The sequence below is a fragment of the Bombina bombina genome, unplaced genomic scaffold, assembly GCF_027579735.1.
Source record: "Bombina bombina isolate aBomBom1 unplaced genomic scaffold, aBomBom1.pri scaffold_357, whole genome shotgun sequence".
NCBI classification, from domain to species: Eukaryota; Metazoa; Chordata; class Amphibia; order Anura; family Bombinatoridae; genus Bombina; species Bombina bombina.
Genome location: NW_026512122.1, coordinates 155,317 through 174,500, shown reverse-complemented (window position 1 = coordinate 174,500; position 19,184 = coordinate 155,317). Strand labels below are relative to the sequence as shown.

Genomic DNA, 19,184 nt, shown 5'->3' with positions numbered 1-19,184 from the left:
CAAGTCTCATTCAGGATATTTATTGGTCAGAGACCGTTTTTCTTATGACTCAGGAGACAAGTCTCATTCAGGATATTTATTGGTCACAGACAGTTTTTCTTATGACTAGGGAGACAAGTCACAATCAGGATATTTATTGGTCACAGACAGTATTTCTTATGACTCAGGAGACAAGTCTCATTCAGGATATTTATTGGTCACAGACAGTGTTTCTTATGACTCAGGAGACAAGTCTCATTAAGGATATTTATTGGTCACATACAGTTTTTCTTATGACTAGGGAGACAAGTCACAATCAGGATATTTATTGGTCACAGACAGTTTTTCTTGTGACTCAGTAGACAAGTCTCATTCAGGATATTTATTGGCCACAGACAGTTTTTCTTATGACTCAGGAGACAAGTCACAATCAGGATATTTATTGGTCACAGACAGTGTTTCTTATGACTCAGGAGACAAGTCTCATTCAGGATATTTATTGGTCACAGACAGTTTTTCTTATGACTCAGGAGACAAGTCTCATTCAGGATATTTATTGGTCACAGACAGTGTTTCTTATGACTCAGGAGATAAGTCTCATTCAGGATATTTATTGGTCACAGACAGTTTTTCTTATGACTAGGGAGACAAGTCACAATTAGGATATTTATTGGTCACAGACAGTTTTTCTTATGACTCAGGAGACAAGTCTCATTCAGGATATTTATTGCTCACAGACAGTGTTTCTTATGACTCAGGAGACATGTCACAATCAGGATATTTATTGGTCACAGACAGTGTTTCTTATGACTCAGGAGATAAGTCTCATTCAGGATATTTATTGGTCACAGACAGTTTTTCTTATGACTCAGGAGACAAGTCTCATTCAGGATATTTATTGGTCACAGACAGTATTTCTTATGACTCAGGAGACAAGTCTCATTCAGGATATTTATTGGTCACAGACAGTTTTTCTTATGACTAGGGAGACAAGTCACAATTAGGATATTTATTGGTCACAGACAGTTTTTCTTATGACTCAGGAGACAAGTCTCATTCAGGATATTTATTGGTCACAGACAGTATTTCTTATGACTCAAGAGACAAGTCTCATTCAGGATATTTATTGGTCACAGTGTTTCTTATGACTCAGGAGACAAGTCTCATTCAGGATATTTATTGGTCACATACAGTTTTTCTTATGACTCAGGAGACAAGTCTCATTCAGGATATTTATTGGTCACAGACAGTGTTTCTTATGACTCAGGAGACAAGTCACAATCAGGATATTTATTGGTCACAGACAGTGTTTCTTATGACTCAAGAGACAAGTCTCATTCAGGATATTTATTGGTCACAGACAGTTTTTCTTATGACTCAGGAGACAAGTCTCATTCAGGATATTTATTGGTCACAGACAGTGTTTCTTATGACTCAGGAGACAAGTCTCATTCAGGATATTTATTGGTCACATACAGTTTTTCTTATGACTCAGGAGACAAGTCTCATTCAGGATATTTATTGGTCACAGACAGTGTTTCTTATGACTCAGGAGACAAGACTCATTCAGGATATTTATTGGTCACATACAGTTTTTCATTTGACTCAGGAGACAAGTCTCATTCAGGATATTTATTGGTCACAGACAGTTTTTCACTCAGGAGACAAGTCTCATTTAGGATATTTTTTGGTTACATACAGTTTTTTTTATGACTCAGGAGACAAGTCTCATTCAGGATATTTATTGGTCACATACAGTTTTTCTTATGACTCAGGAGACAAGACTCATTCAGGATATTTATTGGTCACATACAGTTTTTCACTCAGGAGACAAGTCTCATTCAGGATATTTATTGGTCACAGACAGTTTTTCACTCAGGAGACAAGTCTCATTCAGGATATTTATTGGTCACAGACAGTTTTTCATATGACTCAGGAGAAAAGTCTCATTCAGGATATTTATTGGTCACAGACAGTTTTTCATATGACTCAGGAGAAAAGTCTCATTCAGGATATTTATTGGTCACATACAGTTTTTCTTATGACTCAGGAGAAGTCTCATTCAGGGTATCTATTGGTCACATACAGTTTTTCTTATGACTCAGGAGAAGTCTCATTCAGGGTATCTATTGGTCACATACAGTTTTTCTTATGACTCAGGAGACAAGTCTCATTCAGGATATTTATTGGTCACAGACAGTGTTTCTAATGACTCAGGAGACAAGTCTCATTCAGGGTATCTATTGGTCACAGACAGTTTTTCTTATGACTCAGGAGACAAGTCTCATTCAGGATATTTATTGGTCACATACAGTTTTTCTTATGACTCAGGAGACAAGAATCATACAGGATATTTATTGGTCACATACAGTTTTTCACTCAGGAGACAAGTCTCATTCAGGATATTTATCGGTCACGTCTCAATCAGGATATTTATTGATCACAGACAGTTTTTCTTATGACTCAGGAGACAAGTCTCATTCAGGATATTTATTGGTCACAGACAGTTTTTCATATGACTCAGGAGAAAAGTCCCATTCAGGATATTTATTGGTCACATACAGTTTTTCTTATGACTCAGGAGAAGTCTCATTCAGGGTATCTATTGGTCACATACAGTTTTTCTTATGACTCAGGAGACAAGTCTCATTCAGGATATTTATTGGTCACATACAGTTTTTCTTATGACTCAGGAGACAAGAATCATACAGGATATTTATTGGTCACATACAGTTTTTCTTATGACTCAGGAGACAAGTCTCATTCAGGATATTTATTGGTCACATACAGTTTTTCTTATGACTCAGGAGACAAGAATCATACAGGGTATCTATTGGTCACAGACAGTTTTTCACTCAGGAGACAAGTCTCATTCAGGATATTTATTGGTCACAGACAGTTTTTCATATGACTTAGGAGACAAGTCTAATTCAGGATATTTATTGGTCACATACAGTTTTTCTTATGACTCAGGAGACAAGTCTCATTCAGGATATTTATTGGTCACATACAGTTTTTCTTATGACTCAGGAGACAAGAATCATACAGGGTATCTATTGGTCACAGACAGTTTTTCACTCAGGAGACAAGTCTCATTCAGGATATTTATTGGTCACAGACAGTTTTTCATATGACTTAGGAGACAAGTCTCATTCAGGATATTTATTGGCCACAGACAGTTTTTCACACAGAATTACTAAAGTTAAGACATTTACTACCCATAGAATTCAGACAGTCATGCACCTCCTTGAGAAACAAACAAGTTACCATCTCCAACCACTCACTTTTTTGGAATGTAGAGTATTGTTGTCACACGCTTGGTGCCACGTTGGTTGTGACAGGCCAGAGATTGAGAGGAGACTAGAGAGGGAGAGGCAGCCGGTGAGCCCAGAGCGCTAAAAAATTGGTCACAGCATGTAAACAAGGAGGGTGGGCTACTTTCAATTTTAATAAAAATCCTGCATTTAAACAGAATAACTAATTTAAAGGGACATTGTGCTGCAAAGTGTTCTCATCTTTATTGTGCGCCCAGTGATTAATTTTACCTTCTGGAGTGTATTACATTATTTACACATAGATCCTTTACCTTTGTTTTGTCATTTGAAATAGCTCTTTTTTCTGTTAAAACCACCATCTATACCAAAAATAAACACTGCAGTATTATATATTGGAAGTTAAGTATACAAGAGGTAGTAGCAGAAATAAGACTCCCAGTGGGATAGATAGATGCTGAAAATGTTATTTTCAATTGCTTTCTATAAGCATTGACGTTTGTGTTTGTAGAGAAAGATAAGATAAAGATGTCGGCTCTTCATGCAGGCACAGCTAATTTAATTTGGTATGTTCTTAAAAACAATGGGTTGTGGTTTCAGTAGCTAAAAATGACATATTTCAAGTACAAAAACAACCCTATAGAAACATTTTTCTATACATTTAATACTTTGCAGCTGGTGTAATAAGTCATTGGAAAGACATTGCAAGTCATTGTCAAAGTCATTGGAGAACATTTTTACAGTACAATGACCCTTTAACTCAGTTGCTAAACAGTCTGCAATGTGCTGCAAGCTGAATTAATCCTATGTTGGACTCTACTGTGATTTCTGGAAGAGTTTAGACTTCAGAACTAGCTAATAACCTGCAATAAGTTTAAAACTACTAAACATCAACCATTTTCCACAAAATATATATGCAAAACAACACACTATAGGAAATGCAATGTTATGAGAGTCACAACAACCAACCAATGAGGTTGCATTTTACAAAATCTTAAAACTATAGACACTAGGTGACGTCCCATATGTTTATGTTTTTGATTGGACTACATTATATGGCTAAAGACATCTTACACATTCTCATTTGTTGGATTGATTTCTGCTGAAGAAACCAGTTTATGTACAAAGTTTAAAGGGACAGATTTTTATATAAATTGCTATATTGTTATGTGTAATCAAACAACTTTGCAATATATTTATAGGTTATTTTACCTGCTTTTCATGTAATTTAGCTCCAAAACTTTAGCAATTTCTAATTCTCAAAACTTGAAATGCACCTGCTGACTTGTCAAGTCTAACCCTGATACACATCTGTCCCTAATCTTCTTTAACTGAAAACAACTGCAAAAAAATGGATTTATACTGACATTATGACCGTAGCTAGCCTTGTTGTTTGTGGACTAAAGCCCAGATTGGCTCTTCCAAATAAGGCAAATTGCAGTAAAAACAATGTTAATTTACAGGAAAAAAAAAAATTAAAGGGATATGAAACCTAAGATTTTTCTTTCATGATTCAGATAGATCATGTGATTTTAAACAACTTATAGTTTACTTCCAATATCAGCTTTTATTCGTTCTCTTGGTATCTTTTATTGAAAAGCAGCAGCGTAATGCTTACAAGCCGGCTAATTTGTGGAGCACTTTATGGCAGTAGCTTTGCAAGAATGTTAAGTATTTGCAAAAGCACTAGATGGCAGCACTATTTCCTGCCATGTAGTTTTCCAGTTGCCTACCTAGGTATCTCTTCAACACAGAATATTATGAAAACAAAACACATTTGGTAACAGAAGTAAATGGGAAACTATATTTTTTTAAATGGTATGTTCTGTCTGAATCACACAAAAAAATGTTTGGGTTTCATATCCCTTTAAGTCTTGGCTGATATATTACTCTATAGCAACACAAAATAAAAGTCTTGTACTGTCCCTTTAAGTACACTATTCCATACAGTTATAGTTTTTTTAAGGGGGGATCGGGTGGGTTTTAGAGTAGGGTGTGTGGGTGGTGGGTTGTAATGTTGGTGGGGGTATTGTATTTCTTTTTTTACAGGTAAAAGAGCTGATTACTTTGGGGCAATGCCCCGCAAAAAGCCCTTTTAAGGGCTGGTAAAAGAGCTGATTACTTTGTTACTTTGTAATTTAGTTTAGGATAGGGAATTTTATTATTTTTGGGGCTTTTTTATTTTAGGGTTAGATTAGGTGTAATTAGATTAAACTTCTTGTAATATTTTTTTATTTTTTGTAATTTAGTGGGGGTTTTTGTAATATAGTTTAGTTTATTTAATTGTATTTTATTTTAGATAACTGTAGTTAATTTATTTACTTAATTTATTGATAGTGTAGTGTTAGGTGTATTTGTAACTTAGGTTAGGATTTATTTTACAGGTAATTTTGTAATTATTTTAACTAGGTAGCTATTAAATAGTTAATAACTATTTAATAGCTATTGTACCTAGTTAAAATAAATACAAAGTTGCCTGTAAAATAAATATAAATCCTAAAATAGCTACAATGTAACTATTAGTTATATTGTATCTATCTTCGGGTTTATTTTACTGGTAAGTATTTAGCTTTAAATAGGATTAATTTATTTAATTTTAGAATTTTTATTTAGATTTATTAATAATAGATTTAAGTTAGGGGGTGTTAGGGTTAGGGTTAGACTTAGGTTTAGAGGTTAATACATTTAATATAGTAGCAGCGACATTGGGGGCGGCAGATTAGGGGTTAATACATATAATGTAGGTGTCGTCGATGTTAGGGGCAGCAGATTAGGGGTTCATAGGGATAATGTAGGTGGCGGCGATGTCCGGAGCTGCAGATTAGGGGTTAATAATATAATGCAGGTGGCGATGATGTTGGGGGGCGGCAGATTAGGGGTTAATAAGTGTAAGGTTAGGGGTGTTTAGACTCGGGGTTCATGTTAGGGTGTGAGGTGTAGACTTCGAAAGTGTTTCCCCATAGGAAACAATGGGGCTGCGTTAAGAGCTGAACGCTGCTTTTTTGCAGGTGTTAGGTTTTTTTTCAGCGTCTCAGCCCCATTGTATACTATGGGGAAATTGTGCACGAGCACGTTTTGCCAGCTTACCGCTACCGTAAGCAACGCTGGTATTACAGGTAGAAGTGGCACTAAATTTGCTCAACGCTCACTTTTCTGAGGCTAACGCAGCCATTCAGAAAACTTGTAATACCAGCGTTGTTTAAAGTGAGCGCTGGAAAAAAAAGGTGCGTTAGCTCCGCAAGTTTTTACCGACAAAACTTGTAATCTAGCCGTTTGTTAGCACCCTGGGCAGAGCTTGCTGATTGGTGGCTACATTGAGCCCCCATATAGCAAGTGCTACCCAGGTATTGAACCAAAAAATGGGCTGTCTCCTAAGCTTACATCCCTGCTTTTCAAATAAAGATATCAAAGGAACAAAGAAAATTGATAATAGAAGTACATTAGAATGTTGCTTAAAATTGCATGCTCTATCTGAATCATGAAATAAAAAAATAGGCTTTGATATCCTTTAAACTGTGTAAGATGTTGTCTAAAAGGAAACTACTGTAAAGGGACATTAAAGACTAAAAGTATTTATTAGCATAGTATTGAGGTTTTACTCCTTTTCCCTCTAGTCATTAGTGTTGCCATGTTGAAATCTAGACTTCACCACATTCCAGTGCTGACCTGTTTGCACATGTGCAGTGCCTCTCATATATCTGCAGTGAAACCTGCAGGTTCCCAATTGGCAGCACCCATGATTAGAGGGGGGTGCATAAAATGTATTTAGTGTTTATTGTTCTTTTCATGAAATAGACCAGATTATGTTTGGATTAGTATGTTCCTTTAACAAACACAAATATCCACTGTTTTAACAAGCTTGATGCTTCTTTTAGATGTATATTTTTGCATTTGCACATTGTTTACAAAGCTAGGTCCAATGCAGACTACAACCAATCAAAATCTGCTTCAGCTGAGAACATATTTTTCTCTTTTTTTCTGAAAAATGAGAGGTTTTGAATTCAGAGAAATAAATGTAGAGTGTTTATCACATAATGGACCAGAACAATATGGGTGCTGGGGAGAAGAATGTTATTAAAACAATGTATTTCTTAAAAACTGTCTAGGTGAAATGCTAGAAATAGCTTTGCTAAGTAACTAATTAATCTTACAGAGAAAACAAAATGGTTTTATGACTGGATTCTAGAAGATAAAAGCTTCTGCCACAGCAAGCAGTTTAGAAAATATGAATACACAGCAGGAACAAACAGCTGCATCTAAATGATTCTCCAGATTCAAAAGAAAGGAAACTTATAGATTAAATTGTAGTTGATTTGATTTCATCTGCAGCTCAATGTATTAGTTAACTGCTTCTCTGTTTTCATGGCTACACAATGAGTTTTGATGTTTAAAACTTCACCTAAACTAGATCAGTTATTTAGTGTGTAAGGACGTAGGGGCAAAATAAAGTTGTACAAAATCAGTGTGTGATGCAGGTTACAGTACTCAAGCCATGCAAATACTCCTCCTATTAAGTCTCTAGTAGTGCTGATCAGACGGTCAATATGGGGTTCTCTCAAAGGTACAGAAAGCCACCTGCTTGAAGCAGAGGCAAGGACAAAAGTAGGACCAGTGGCCAAGAAGAGGCAATGTTGAAAGTGCTGATCCCTGCACATCTCTCCACATTGTCTGCAAGAAACAAGGAATAACAATGAACTATTAGAGCTTACATTGCAGGGGTGCTACATGTTGTGTGCTAATAGATATTTACAAGTATACAAAGGGTTAACATACAAGATGTCTCATTACATCCATTGTTGTTAGTAGCAAATGTAAGACTTCCCCTGTGCTGTTTAACTGTGTCTATTAAATGACAATTTTCTTTCATAGGAATTTAAGTGGCTATGAGCCATTACATGTGGGATTAAAATCCAGTCCTATAGGAGGAGGCTAACATTCCACACAACAGAGCTTTAATCCCTCCCACTTTCCCATGATGCCTTACTCATGTTTTTGCCTCTGGCAAGGAGTGATGGTGAAACTACACATCAGTTGATTGGGGTTCTCTAACCCATCTGAGACTCATTATCCTCCTCAGATAGTTGGGAATAGGACAGAGGGTGTACATGAGTACAACTTGCAGTGATAGTTACTTTCCTCCTGGGAACTTGTCACTAGCCTGACTCCGGTGTCACTGGGATTCACCCTGCAGCCTGCTCCTGGTAGCCTCGTCTCTCTGCTGCTGATTCAGATCCTTTGTCTTTGCTGGTTGGGATCGTCTCCTGCAGCTTGGTAAGCATGGTAGAGTGAGTGCTAATAGGTTAGTAGGTACTTGTTCTCACATAGCCATCAGGCTATTAGCATTAGATATGTGCAATTCATTTTGGATCGATTCGGAAAATTCGGAGATTTGGATTGAACCGAATTTCCGAATTAAAATACTGCTGAATTTACTGAATAAATCTGAATTAGTTCGGATTTATTCGGTAAATTCGGATGGCCATGGATTACACTAGTATTGTACAGTATATTAGGTTATATCACTCTGCTATGGGTTACACCTGATATACAGTACATAATACTAGTCTAATCCCACCTAATACTTACCGAAATTCCAAATTTCCGAACCAAACCGAATCGAACCGAATCCAGACGAATTTCTTCGAATCCGAATGAATCCAAAACTAATCCGAACCAATTAAAAATTTTCCGAATTCGAATCGATCCGAACCGAAATTAAAAAAATTCCGAATTGATCCGAACCGAACCTAATTTTTTCGCCATGCACATATCTAATTAGCATGAACATGTAGACAAGATTCACATAGCCTGTGGAGTTATTACATACACCAGATAACACTGCATAAAGTTTTAGGCACTTTATGGGCACTTTTAAAAATTTACAGTAAAATTGGTGTACTGTCTTTTTAAAAATTTCAGTGCCTTTTTGTTCACACATACCAAAGCTCTGGTCTACTTTCTCATCAGGCTCTCAGATGATAAGGCTCATTTCTGAAGCTAGGGAGCATATTTTCAGAAGTTTCTCAACTTCCTTCTGTGCAGTCCACAGGGGGTTAACTTTTTCCTGCCAAAACTGTGCTCTGTTTCTCCTTTTCTTCAGAGACGGTGCCCAACTTTGATGACACACTGCAATTTCTTCTCAGAGCCTTAGAGTGTTAAGCACCATAATAACAAGAGCTTTCCATCAATCAGGAAACTGATGGTATGGAAAAGGGTTTATCAGCCAGTTCCCATAAAGGCCAGATTTCTGCCCTTTCAGTCTTGTATCAAAAGAAGATTTCAGGACTTCCTGTCTTTCACACCTTTGTTCAAACTTTGTTCAGGATAAGAATGGTTATTATCAGGCCTGCTTTCAATCTGTGGAACCTTAACTTGGTTTTGAGGGTTCTTCAGCCTCAGACATTTGAACCTGTGCATGGTCTGGACATTTAATTGTTGTCTTGAAAGGTTATCTTTCTTTTGGATGTTTCCTTGGCCAGTAGTGTATCTGATCATTCTGTTCAATTTTGTGATAATCCTTATCTGATTTTTTTTTCATCAGGATAAAGCAGTTTTAAGAATAAACTACTCTTTCTTTCCTATAGTTGTTTCTTATGAAAAGATCATGGAAATTGTAGTCCCATCTCTCTGTCCAGCTTCAGAAAATGCTACAAGATGGACAGAAAGCTACTGAAATCACCTTGGCAGATTGGCTTAAAGCTTTTATTTGCGTATTTAGTATTGGGAAAGTCTTCCCTTGAAGGAATTACTGCTCATTCTACCAGAACAGTCGTCACTTCTTGGGCTCTAAGAAATGAAGCTTTCATTGAAAAGATTTGCAAGTTAGCTACTTGGTCATTTTTACATGCTTTAATAAAATTCTACCATTTTGACACATTTGCTTCTTCTGAGGCTGCTTTTGGTAGGAAAAATCTGTATGCCACAGTGCCTGTTTAGTACCTTTACCTGCCTTAACTGTTTTTCCATTTAAGGTGGTCTATGTGTTAACTCTTTTTCCATTTCATGGTGGTCCATGAGTCTCAGCATCTTATGAAAAAAAAAATGTATGCTTACTTGATAATTTTTTTTTTTTTAGGATGTTAAGAGTTCACAATACCCATCATTCTTTTCAACAACAGTTATCAGGAGTAACAATTTGCACATCTTTTACCCTGCTTTTCCTTTCCGAATTTCTTATTTTCTCCTTTCTCTTGGCCATGACTAAGGAATCATGGAAAAGTGGGAGGGATTACAGCTCTGTTGTGTGGGGTGTTTTGCCATGAAATAAATTAATTAATCATGTAAGCATACGTATTGTTTTTTCTAGGCACAATGCACTTTTAAATAGCCAGTTTAGTTTCAGTGGTCCTGTGTTGTTTGCTCTTGGTGTTGACAAACATGAGCTTAGGAGTAAGTGAGAATATTGTGGATGTAGCTATTTTTTCATGAACCAGAAAGAAATTTATTTTTTAATGATGTGCAATAATCCAGAAGTAAAGCAATGGTGTTCACATACCCACCCACGCATCTAACCATCAAGTCTTCCCCTTCAATATCCATATATTCCCACCTTTCTGGACATTTAGTGTTTTTGACTGTCTATCCACCAGGTCATGTTGGATGTTTAGAGTGCAGGTGTACAGCCCAAGGTCAGAAATATTGTAGCGCTCCAGATGCAGCTGAACCAGTCCTCGTTCGATGTGCATGCTTGCCCTGTTATGGTACTTTTCACTGAAATAGTTGGGTTTTAAGGTGCTACGGATGATCTGTGGCTCGGGTCCACGTTGCACTGTAATCTCATAACGCAGAGGGTTATTGGTGATATTTTGGTAACGACAATCTAGTCGAAGCTTTGGGCCTGGTCCTGTCAGACAGGCTGCAAAACTTGTTATTCTCTGGCTAAAGGCTCCATGCAACACTGAAAAAAAGAAAAGAAAAAAAGGAGAGTTTGACCCTACCCTACATTGACTATGAACTGTCCAGTGACTCTCTTATTCTTAGCCTATAAAATGTATATAAAGTCCTAAATCATGGATTCCTGTGGTTTCTTCCTAGTTTAACATGAATTGTGAAACATTTTTCCCTGCCTTGGAAGCCAGAAGAATCATCTCTTATGTGATGACTCTAACAGACTTAGGGCCCAATGTTGTAAACACAAAAGAGTTACACATATAAAATTGAATATTGCAGTTGCACTATACCAAACGTGTTCTAGTGTAAAAACAGTGCACATTGTAATAGAAATGTATCAAAGTAAGTTTACACAATACGGAACAGGTTTACTTCCAATAGTGCGGCCACACTGTAACGAACGTGCTATTAATATAGACCATGTATAGTACAGTGCTGCCACAATATTAGAGCTAAATACAAACAATACAGTGTGAACTTGTAGTGGATGAAAAAATACATTGTTAAACAAGTTATAAATCCCTAAAACCTGTTTTACATAGTGCAATGATTAGAAAAATGCACGATTGTAAAATGAAAAAGTCGCAGCTACTATCTTCTATGGGATAATAATATATTGACACAAAATGTTCTTTCTAAAAGGAAGAAAACACACCAAAAACATGTTGTTTATCTAATGAACTTACTTTAAATAAATATAGGGTCAGATTACAATGGAAACGCTAATTAACGCTCCCACTCAAGTGTTAACTGCGCTAGAAGTAAGCTTTTTGCTCGCGTCGGCTTGCACCTGTATTATGAGTTGAAAGTAAACTGTTTTCCCTCACGTGCAAACCCGACCAGTGTAAAAAGCTGAACTTACAATATTGCTTGCACATTCACGTATTTCCCCATAAAAGACAATGGAGAAAAAAAATTGAAAAAAAATCTAACACCGTACTCGTGCGCAAACCCGATTACATTTTCTCAAGTGCGCTAACCCATGTCAAATCATATTCATGCATTCATTTTTAATAAAGTGTTTTACTGTGTGTTTACTGTAAATATTTCACATTTCACTGTTATAGTAATATGTTCTATTTATTCATAAATAAATATTTCTAGATATATCTGATGGTATTTTGGTACATTATATATCTATTTAATCTATACATGATTATATATAGGTTTAGATATATAGAGATATATATAGGAATATCTTTTAAAAAAAATCTTAGAACATATTCTGCTATGTGCAGAACATTGGAATGTGAAATATTTACAGTAAATACACAGTAAAACACTTTATTAAAAATGAATGCATAAATATGATTTGACATGTTTTCATCTACTTAACTGCAAAGGGCTCCACTCACTTCAGTCTGGGGGAGGGATGTTGTTACAAACTGCTATTTGTAACTGGCCCTTTAAATGAAAAATTGCCCTGCTTCCATGGATTGTGGAGAAGCCTATTTGCCAGCCTCCTTCCTCATGACTATGGCCCCTAGAAGATTGTGCCCCTGAGAACATATGAACTTTTATTGGGTGTGTATGGCCCTTTAAGAACCGTCTGGGGACATATTGTGACTTTGGTGAACAATGCCCCTTTAAGACTATGTCCCCAGACCTGTAAAATAGCTTGTCCCTGGCTTTCTCCCACTTGGTTCAGTGAATGGGACTTGCTGAGCCAGGTGCCACACAGGCAGAGTGTTCCACCGAGGGGGAGCACTGTTACAGAGGCATTGGTTTTCATTGTGTGCCATTAAGTGCTATGTGACAGACCCTTCGGTCAGAACTAAAGAGTTAAATTTTGTTCAGCTTCAAGAAACCTATTCTAAATACAAGTTTGCTGGGATCAGCTCTAATTAAGTTTAGTGATAAAACATTCCCATTGTCTAATCAGACTGCTAGTGATAAGGTGGACTGCATTGTTTTATTGTGTGTAATGTTATCTGCTGAAGTAATGTTGTGGCCTGTAAAAGGGCGTTGTCTCTATCTAAAATGTATCAAATGTGTGATTGGGGATTTTATGCCTCCCCCTGAGAGTGTCCTGTTTGCATGTAACCTCAATAAAAACCAGGCTGTGTGTTCCAGCACATGAGACCTATTCTGACCCTCTAACTTGCAGCTTTGACTCATGTTTGTAGGGGACAACTATTATAACTACAGGGATTGCTATGCTCTTCATACTCCCTTAGCTTACGTATGGTGGCTACGCAGCAGTTATAGTGTCTACGGTGCTGCTGATCCTTGGGTGAGCGCTAGGAGCATCCTTTTCTATGGTCCAACTTCCAGCCAGCCTGGAGGCAACCGTAACAGGTGTAAACCCTGAAACATCACTGAATAAACCTTTACTGTGCTTAAATCCAGAGAGTGTGATTTTTTTGGATGAATATTAATATTTGACTACTTCTGCACACTGGTTGTTAGGATTCTTGCTGATGAGAGTGCGCTTATTAGTATGTTTTCTATATTTCTGTGAATTTTGCACATGCTCAAAAGCTGGTGCCTCAGAAAGTGTGCATATAAAAATATTGTGCACATTTAGATAATGAAAGACAAATTGGAAAGTTGTTTAAAATTGTGTGCTCTATCTGAATCATGAAAGTTTAATTTTGACTTGACTGTCCCTTTAAGCTTGAACACCTTTGTTCTCGTTTAAGAGAAGTGTTATGTACCTTAGTACATGTGGATATGTCTGTTAAACTAATGGATTTAATTTTTAAGCCCTCTGTTAAGTCACCTGAAGTAGTTCCAGTTGCTAATGCAATCTCTGAGATAATTTCTAAAGAGTGGTCTAAGCCTGGTGTCCCTTTTAATCCTACTCAAAGATTTAAAAGGATGTTTCCTATACCTGCTTCTAATTTAGATCTTTGGGGAACTATTCCTAAAGTAGATGGGGCAATTTCTAGTTTGGCTAAATGTACTACTATTCCTCTTGAAATAGTACCTCTTTTAGAGACCCTATGGACAGGAAATTAGAATCTTTGTATAGGAATTATTTTTGCAAACAGGTTTTCTTTTTAGGCCAGCAATTGCTATTGCTTGTGTTGCAGCTGCCTCTACCCTTTGATGTAAGGGTTTATCTGAGCAACTTTCTGAGGATTGAGAAGGGTTTTCTAATGAATTGAAACTCTTAGAAACAGCTAATACTTTCATTTGTGATGCTGTTGTTGATTTTATTAAGGTTAGTGCTAAGAATATGGCACTGGCAGTTTTGACTAGAAGGGCCTTATGATTGAAATCATGGTCTGGTGACATGGTTTCTAATTCTAGACTTCTGTCTCTTTCTTTTAAAGAAAAAATATTGTTTGGCTCTGATTTGGATGGCATTATTTCTAGGGTGACAGGTGGGAAAGGTGTGCTTTTTTCTCCTTGATAAGAAGACTAAAGGTAAATCCAGGGCTTCTAATCATTTTCATTCTTATCATCAATCTAAGAACCAGAAGTCACTAATCTCTTCACAAAAGCAGGTTTCTAGTGGTTTTCACTGGAAGCCAAACCCTAATTGGAACAATCCAAAAAGTCTGTTTCCACTACCAAGTCTGCATGAATGTGCGGCCCTTGATACAGATCTTCTGGTAGGTGACAAATTACAACTTTTTTAGGGGGCATGGTTTCATTCTGTTCAAGATTGTTGGGTTCCGAGCATTATTTCCAAAGAACACAGAATAGGTTTTAGATCAAGGCCTCCCAGGGAAAGGTTTCTTCTGTCTCATGTTCTGCAGAATCCTGTAAAGGCAAGAGTCTCTTTTCAGTCTATTTTAGATCTAGAGTCTATTTATGTAACAGCTCCAGTACTGAATTGTAACAGGGTCAGGGTTTCTACTCAAACCTTGGTACCAAGAAGGAAGGGGCTTGCAGACCTCCTTTCATTATGGAAACCATTCAAACTATCCTTCCTCTTGTTCAACTGGCACAATTCATGTCCTGTATAGATCTGAAGGATGCTTTTATTCATATTCCTGTTCACAGGGATCATCAGCAATTCCTAAGGTTTGCTTTTCTGGACAAGCTTTTCAGTTTGTTGCTCTACAGTTTGGTCTGGCTACCACTCCCAAAAGCTTTACAAAGGTTCTGGGGACTCTCTAATCGGCGATAAGAGCTCAAGGTGTGTCAGTGGTTCCTTAGCTGGATGATATCTTGGTACAGGCTCCATCTTTACATTTAGCTGTATCTCATACCGACAAACTTTTGTTGTTTTTCAAGAGCATGTTTGGATAATAAACTTTCCAATAAGTTCTCTGTCCCCTCAGTCCAGGATTAATTTTCTGGGCGTAATTATAGACTCCTTAATTCTGTCTTTGACAGAACAAATAAGGGTGAAGTTACTCTCAGCTTGTGTAAATCTTTAGTCAGTTCCTTCTCCTTCTGTAGCTATTTGTATGGAAGTCTTAGACAGCCTCATATGCAATTCCATTTGCTCAGTTTCACATGAGGGCTCTGCAGCTTTGTATGCTTCGTCAGTGGTGCAGGGATTAAACTCAGTTGGCTCCAAACATCTTTTTGGATGGTAAAACAAGACTTTCCCTTTCCTGGTGGATCAATCATCCGTCCATTGTTCTGGGGGCATCTTCTACCTGCTCAAATTAGACTGTGATCTCAACAGATGCAAGTCTTTCAGGTTGGGGCATAGTGTGGGATTCCCAGAGAGTACAGGGAGTTTGGGTACTTCAGGAGGCAAATTTGCCATAAATATTTTGAAGCTCCATGCAATTTTCAGGGCCATTCAGTTGTGGCTTCTGTTGAAGAGAGAGACTTTTCTGCATTTCCAGTCAGACAATATAACAGTAGTGGCTCACATCAATCAGTTCTAGGGTGATGAGGGAGGTTTCCCAAATTCTGACTTTGTCAGAAAGCAATTCCTGCATAATTTCTGCAGTTCATATTCCAGGGGTGAGCAGTTGGGAAGCAGACTTTCTCAGTCGTCAATCCCTTCATCCAAGGGAATGGTGTCTCTATCTGGAAGTCTTCTGTCAGATTGTAGACCTGTGAGGTCTTCCGGAAGTGGATCTGATGACTTTTCTTTTGAACAATAAACTCTCCAGATAATTTTCCATGTCCAGGGATCCTCAGGCGAAGTTTGTGAACGCTCTAGTAGCTAATTGGTTGTTTTGTATAGTCTAAATCTTTCCTTATCTTGTTCTGTTACCAAGAAGGGTATCTTCACCAATAATTCTGATTGCTCCAGCCTGTCCTCGCAGGGCATAGTTTGCTGACCTGGTACAGATATCCAGTTGTCATCTGTGGCCTCTTCCTCTGTGCCACGACCTTCTGTCTCAGGGTCCATTTTTTTCATCAGGATCTAAAATCTCTAAACTTGATGGCTTAGAGATTGAATACATAGTTTTTAGGAAAAGAGGTTTTTCTGATTCTGTCATTGATACTTTGGTTCAGGCCCGTAAACCTATTACTAGGAAAATTTATCACAAGGTTTAGAAGGCTTTTATTTACTAGTGTACAGAATATGGGTACAGTTGGCACACTTTTAGAATTCTTAGAATTCTTCAATTTCTTCAGGATGGTTTGGATAAAGGTTTATCCATTAGTACTATGAAGGGTCAGATCTCTGCTCATTCTGTCTTGTTTCACAAGAAAATTGCTACATTTCCTGATATTTAGATCAGGCCTTTGTCAGCATTAAGCCTGTAATTAAACCTATTTCTCTTCCTTGGAGTCTTACGCCTAGATTTAGAGTTCTGCGGCCAAGGGGGTGCGTTAGCTACGTGTGCTTTTTTCCCCCCGCAACTTTTAAATACCGCTGGTATTTAGAGTTCACAGAAGGGCTGCGTTAGGCTCCAAAAAGGAAGCGTATAGCATAATTTACCGCCACTGCAACTCTAAATACCAGCGGTGCTTATGGACGCGGCCAGCTTAAAAAACGTGCTCATGCACGATTCCCCCATAGGAAACAATGGGGCAGTTTGAGCTGAAAAAAAATCTAACACCTGCAAAAAAGCAGCGTTCAGCTCTTAACGCAGCCCCATTGTTTCCTATGGGGAAACACTTCCTAAGTCTGTACCTAACACCCTAACATGAACCCTGAGTCTAAACACCCCTAACCTTACAATTATTAACCCCTAATTTGCCGCCCCCACTAACGCTGACACCTACATTTTATTATTAACCCCTAATCTGCCACTCCGTACACCGCCGCAACCTACGCTATCCCTATGAACCCCTAATCTGCTGCCCCTAACACCGCCGACCCCTATATTATATTTATTAACCCCTAATCTGCCGCCCCCAACGTCGCTGCCACCTACCTACAATTATTAACCCCTAATCTGCCGACCGGACCTCACCGCTACTATAATAAAGTTATTAACCCCTAATCCGCCTCACTCCCGCCTCAATAACCCTATAATAAATAGTATTAACCCCTAATCTGCCCTCCCTAACATCACTGACACCTAACTTCAAGTATTAACCCCTAATCTGCCGACCGGACCTCGCAGCTACTCTAATAAATTTATTAACCCCTAAAGCTAAGTCTAACCCTAACACTAACACCCCCCTAAGTATTTTTATCTAACAAAATAAATTATTTCTTATTAAATAAATTATTCCTATTTAAAGCTAAATACTTACCTGTAAAATAAACCCTAATATAGCTACAATATAAATTATAATTATATTGTAGCTATTTTAGGATTAATATTTATTTTACAGGTAACTTTGTATTTATTTTAACCAGGTACAATAGCTATTAAATAGTTAATAACTATTTAATAGCTACCTAGTTAAAATAATTACAAAATTACCTGTAAAATAAATCCTAACCTAAGTTACAATTAAACCTAACACTACACTATCAATAAATTAATTAAATAAAATACCTACAATTAACTACAATTAAACCTAACACTACACTATCAATAAATCAATTACATACAAATACCTACAAATAAATACAATTAAATAAACTAACTAAAGTACAAAAAATACAAAAAGAACTAAGTTACAAAAAATAAAAAAATAATTTACAAACATTATAAAAATATTACAACAATTTAAGCTAATTACATCTACTCTAAGCCCCCTAATAAAATAACAAAGCCCCCCAAAATAAAAAAATGTCCTACCCTATTCTAAAATAAAAATTGAAAAGCTCTTTTACCTTACCAGCCCTTAAAAGGGCCTTTTGCGGGGCATGACAAAGAATTCTGCTCTTTTGCCTGTAAAAAGAAACATACAATACCCCCCCCCAACATTACAACCCACCACCCACATACCCCTAATGTAACCAAAACCCCCTTAAATAAACCTAACACTAAGCCCCTCAAGATCTCCCTACCTTGTCTTCACCACGCCGGGTATCACCCCTAATAGTTGGCTGAAGTCTTGATCCAAGCGGGGGCTGAAGAGGTCCATCATCCGGCTGAAGTTTTGATCCAAGTGGGGGCTGAAGAGGTCCATCATCCGGCTGAAGTCTTCTATCAAGCGGCATCTTCAATCTTCTTTCTTCCGGCTCCATCTTCATCCCGCCGACGCGGAACATCCATCCTGGTCAATGACTTCCCGACGAATGACGGTTCCTTTAAGGGACGTCATCCAAGATAGCGTCCCTCGAATTCCGATTGGCTGATAGGATTCTATCAGCCAATCGGAATTAAGGTAGGAAAATTCTGATTGGCTGATCATATTCAAGTTCAATCCGATTGGCTGATCCAATCAGCCAATCAGATTGAGCTTGCATTCTATTGGCTGATCGGAACAGCCAATAGAATGCGAGCTCAATCTGATTGGCTGATTGGATCAGCCAATCGGATTGAACTTGAATCTGATTGACTGATTCCATCAGCCAATCAGAATTTTCCTACCTTAATTCCGATTGGCTGATAGAATCCTATCTTGGATGACGTCCCAATCTTGGATGACGTCCCTTAAAGGAACCGTCATTCGTCGGGAAGTCGTCGGCCAGGATGGATGTTCTGCGTCGGCGGGATGAAGATGGAGCCGGAAGAAAGAAGATTGAAGATGCCGCTTGATAGAACACTTCAGCCGGATGATGGACCTCTTCAGCCCCCGCTTGGATCAAGACTTCAGCCGGATGATGGACCT

The 19,184-nt window shown here is 37.7% G+C and overlaps 1 protein-coding gene across 1 annotated transcript; it reads right to left on the bottom strand.

Moving 5' to 3' along the window:
* Positions 1–7,806: 7,806 nt before the first annotated feature.
* Positions 7,807–16,410, bottom strand: THY1 (Thy-1 cell surface antigen). The gene is made up of 3 exons (XM_053696847.1): positions 16,341–16,410; positions 10,801–11,148; positions 7,807–7,919 (listed from the first exon to the last, which is right to left on the bottom strand). Exons 1-3 carry the CDS (start codon positions 16,408–16,410, stop codon positions 7,807–7,809), a joined length of 531 nt encoding a protein of 176 aa, XP_053552822.1.
* Positions 16,411–19,184: the final 2,774 nt, after the last annotated feature.

Excerpts from the sequence above, each read along its gene's own strand:
- THY1 (XM_053696847.1), bottom strand. The coding sequence starts at position 16,410 with ATGGACCCTGAGACAGAAGGTCGTGGCACAGAGGAAGAGGCCACAGAT. Across the intron at positions 11,149-16,340 it reads CAACTGGATATCTGTACCAG|TGTTGCATGGAGCCTTTAGC; the intron begins GTCAGCAAACTA and ends TCTTTTTTTCAG. Across the intron at positions 7,920-10,800 it reads AACACTAAATGTCCAGAAAG|ACAATGTGGAGAGATGTGCA; the intron begins GTGGGAATATAT and ends TGTTTCTTGCAG.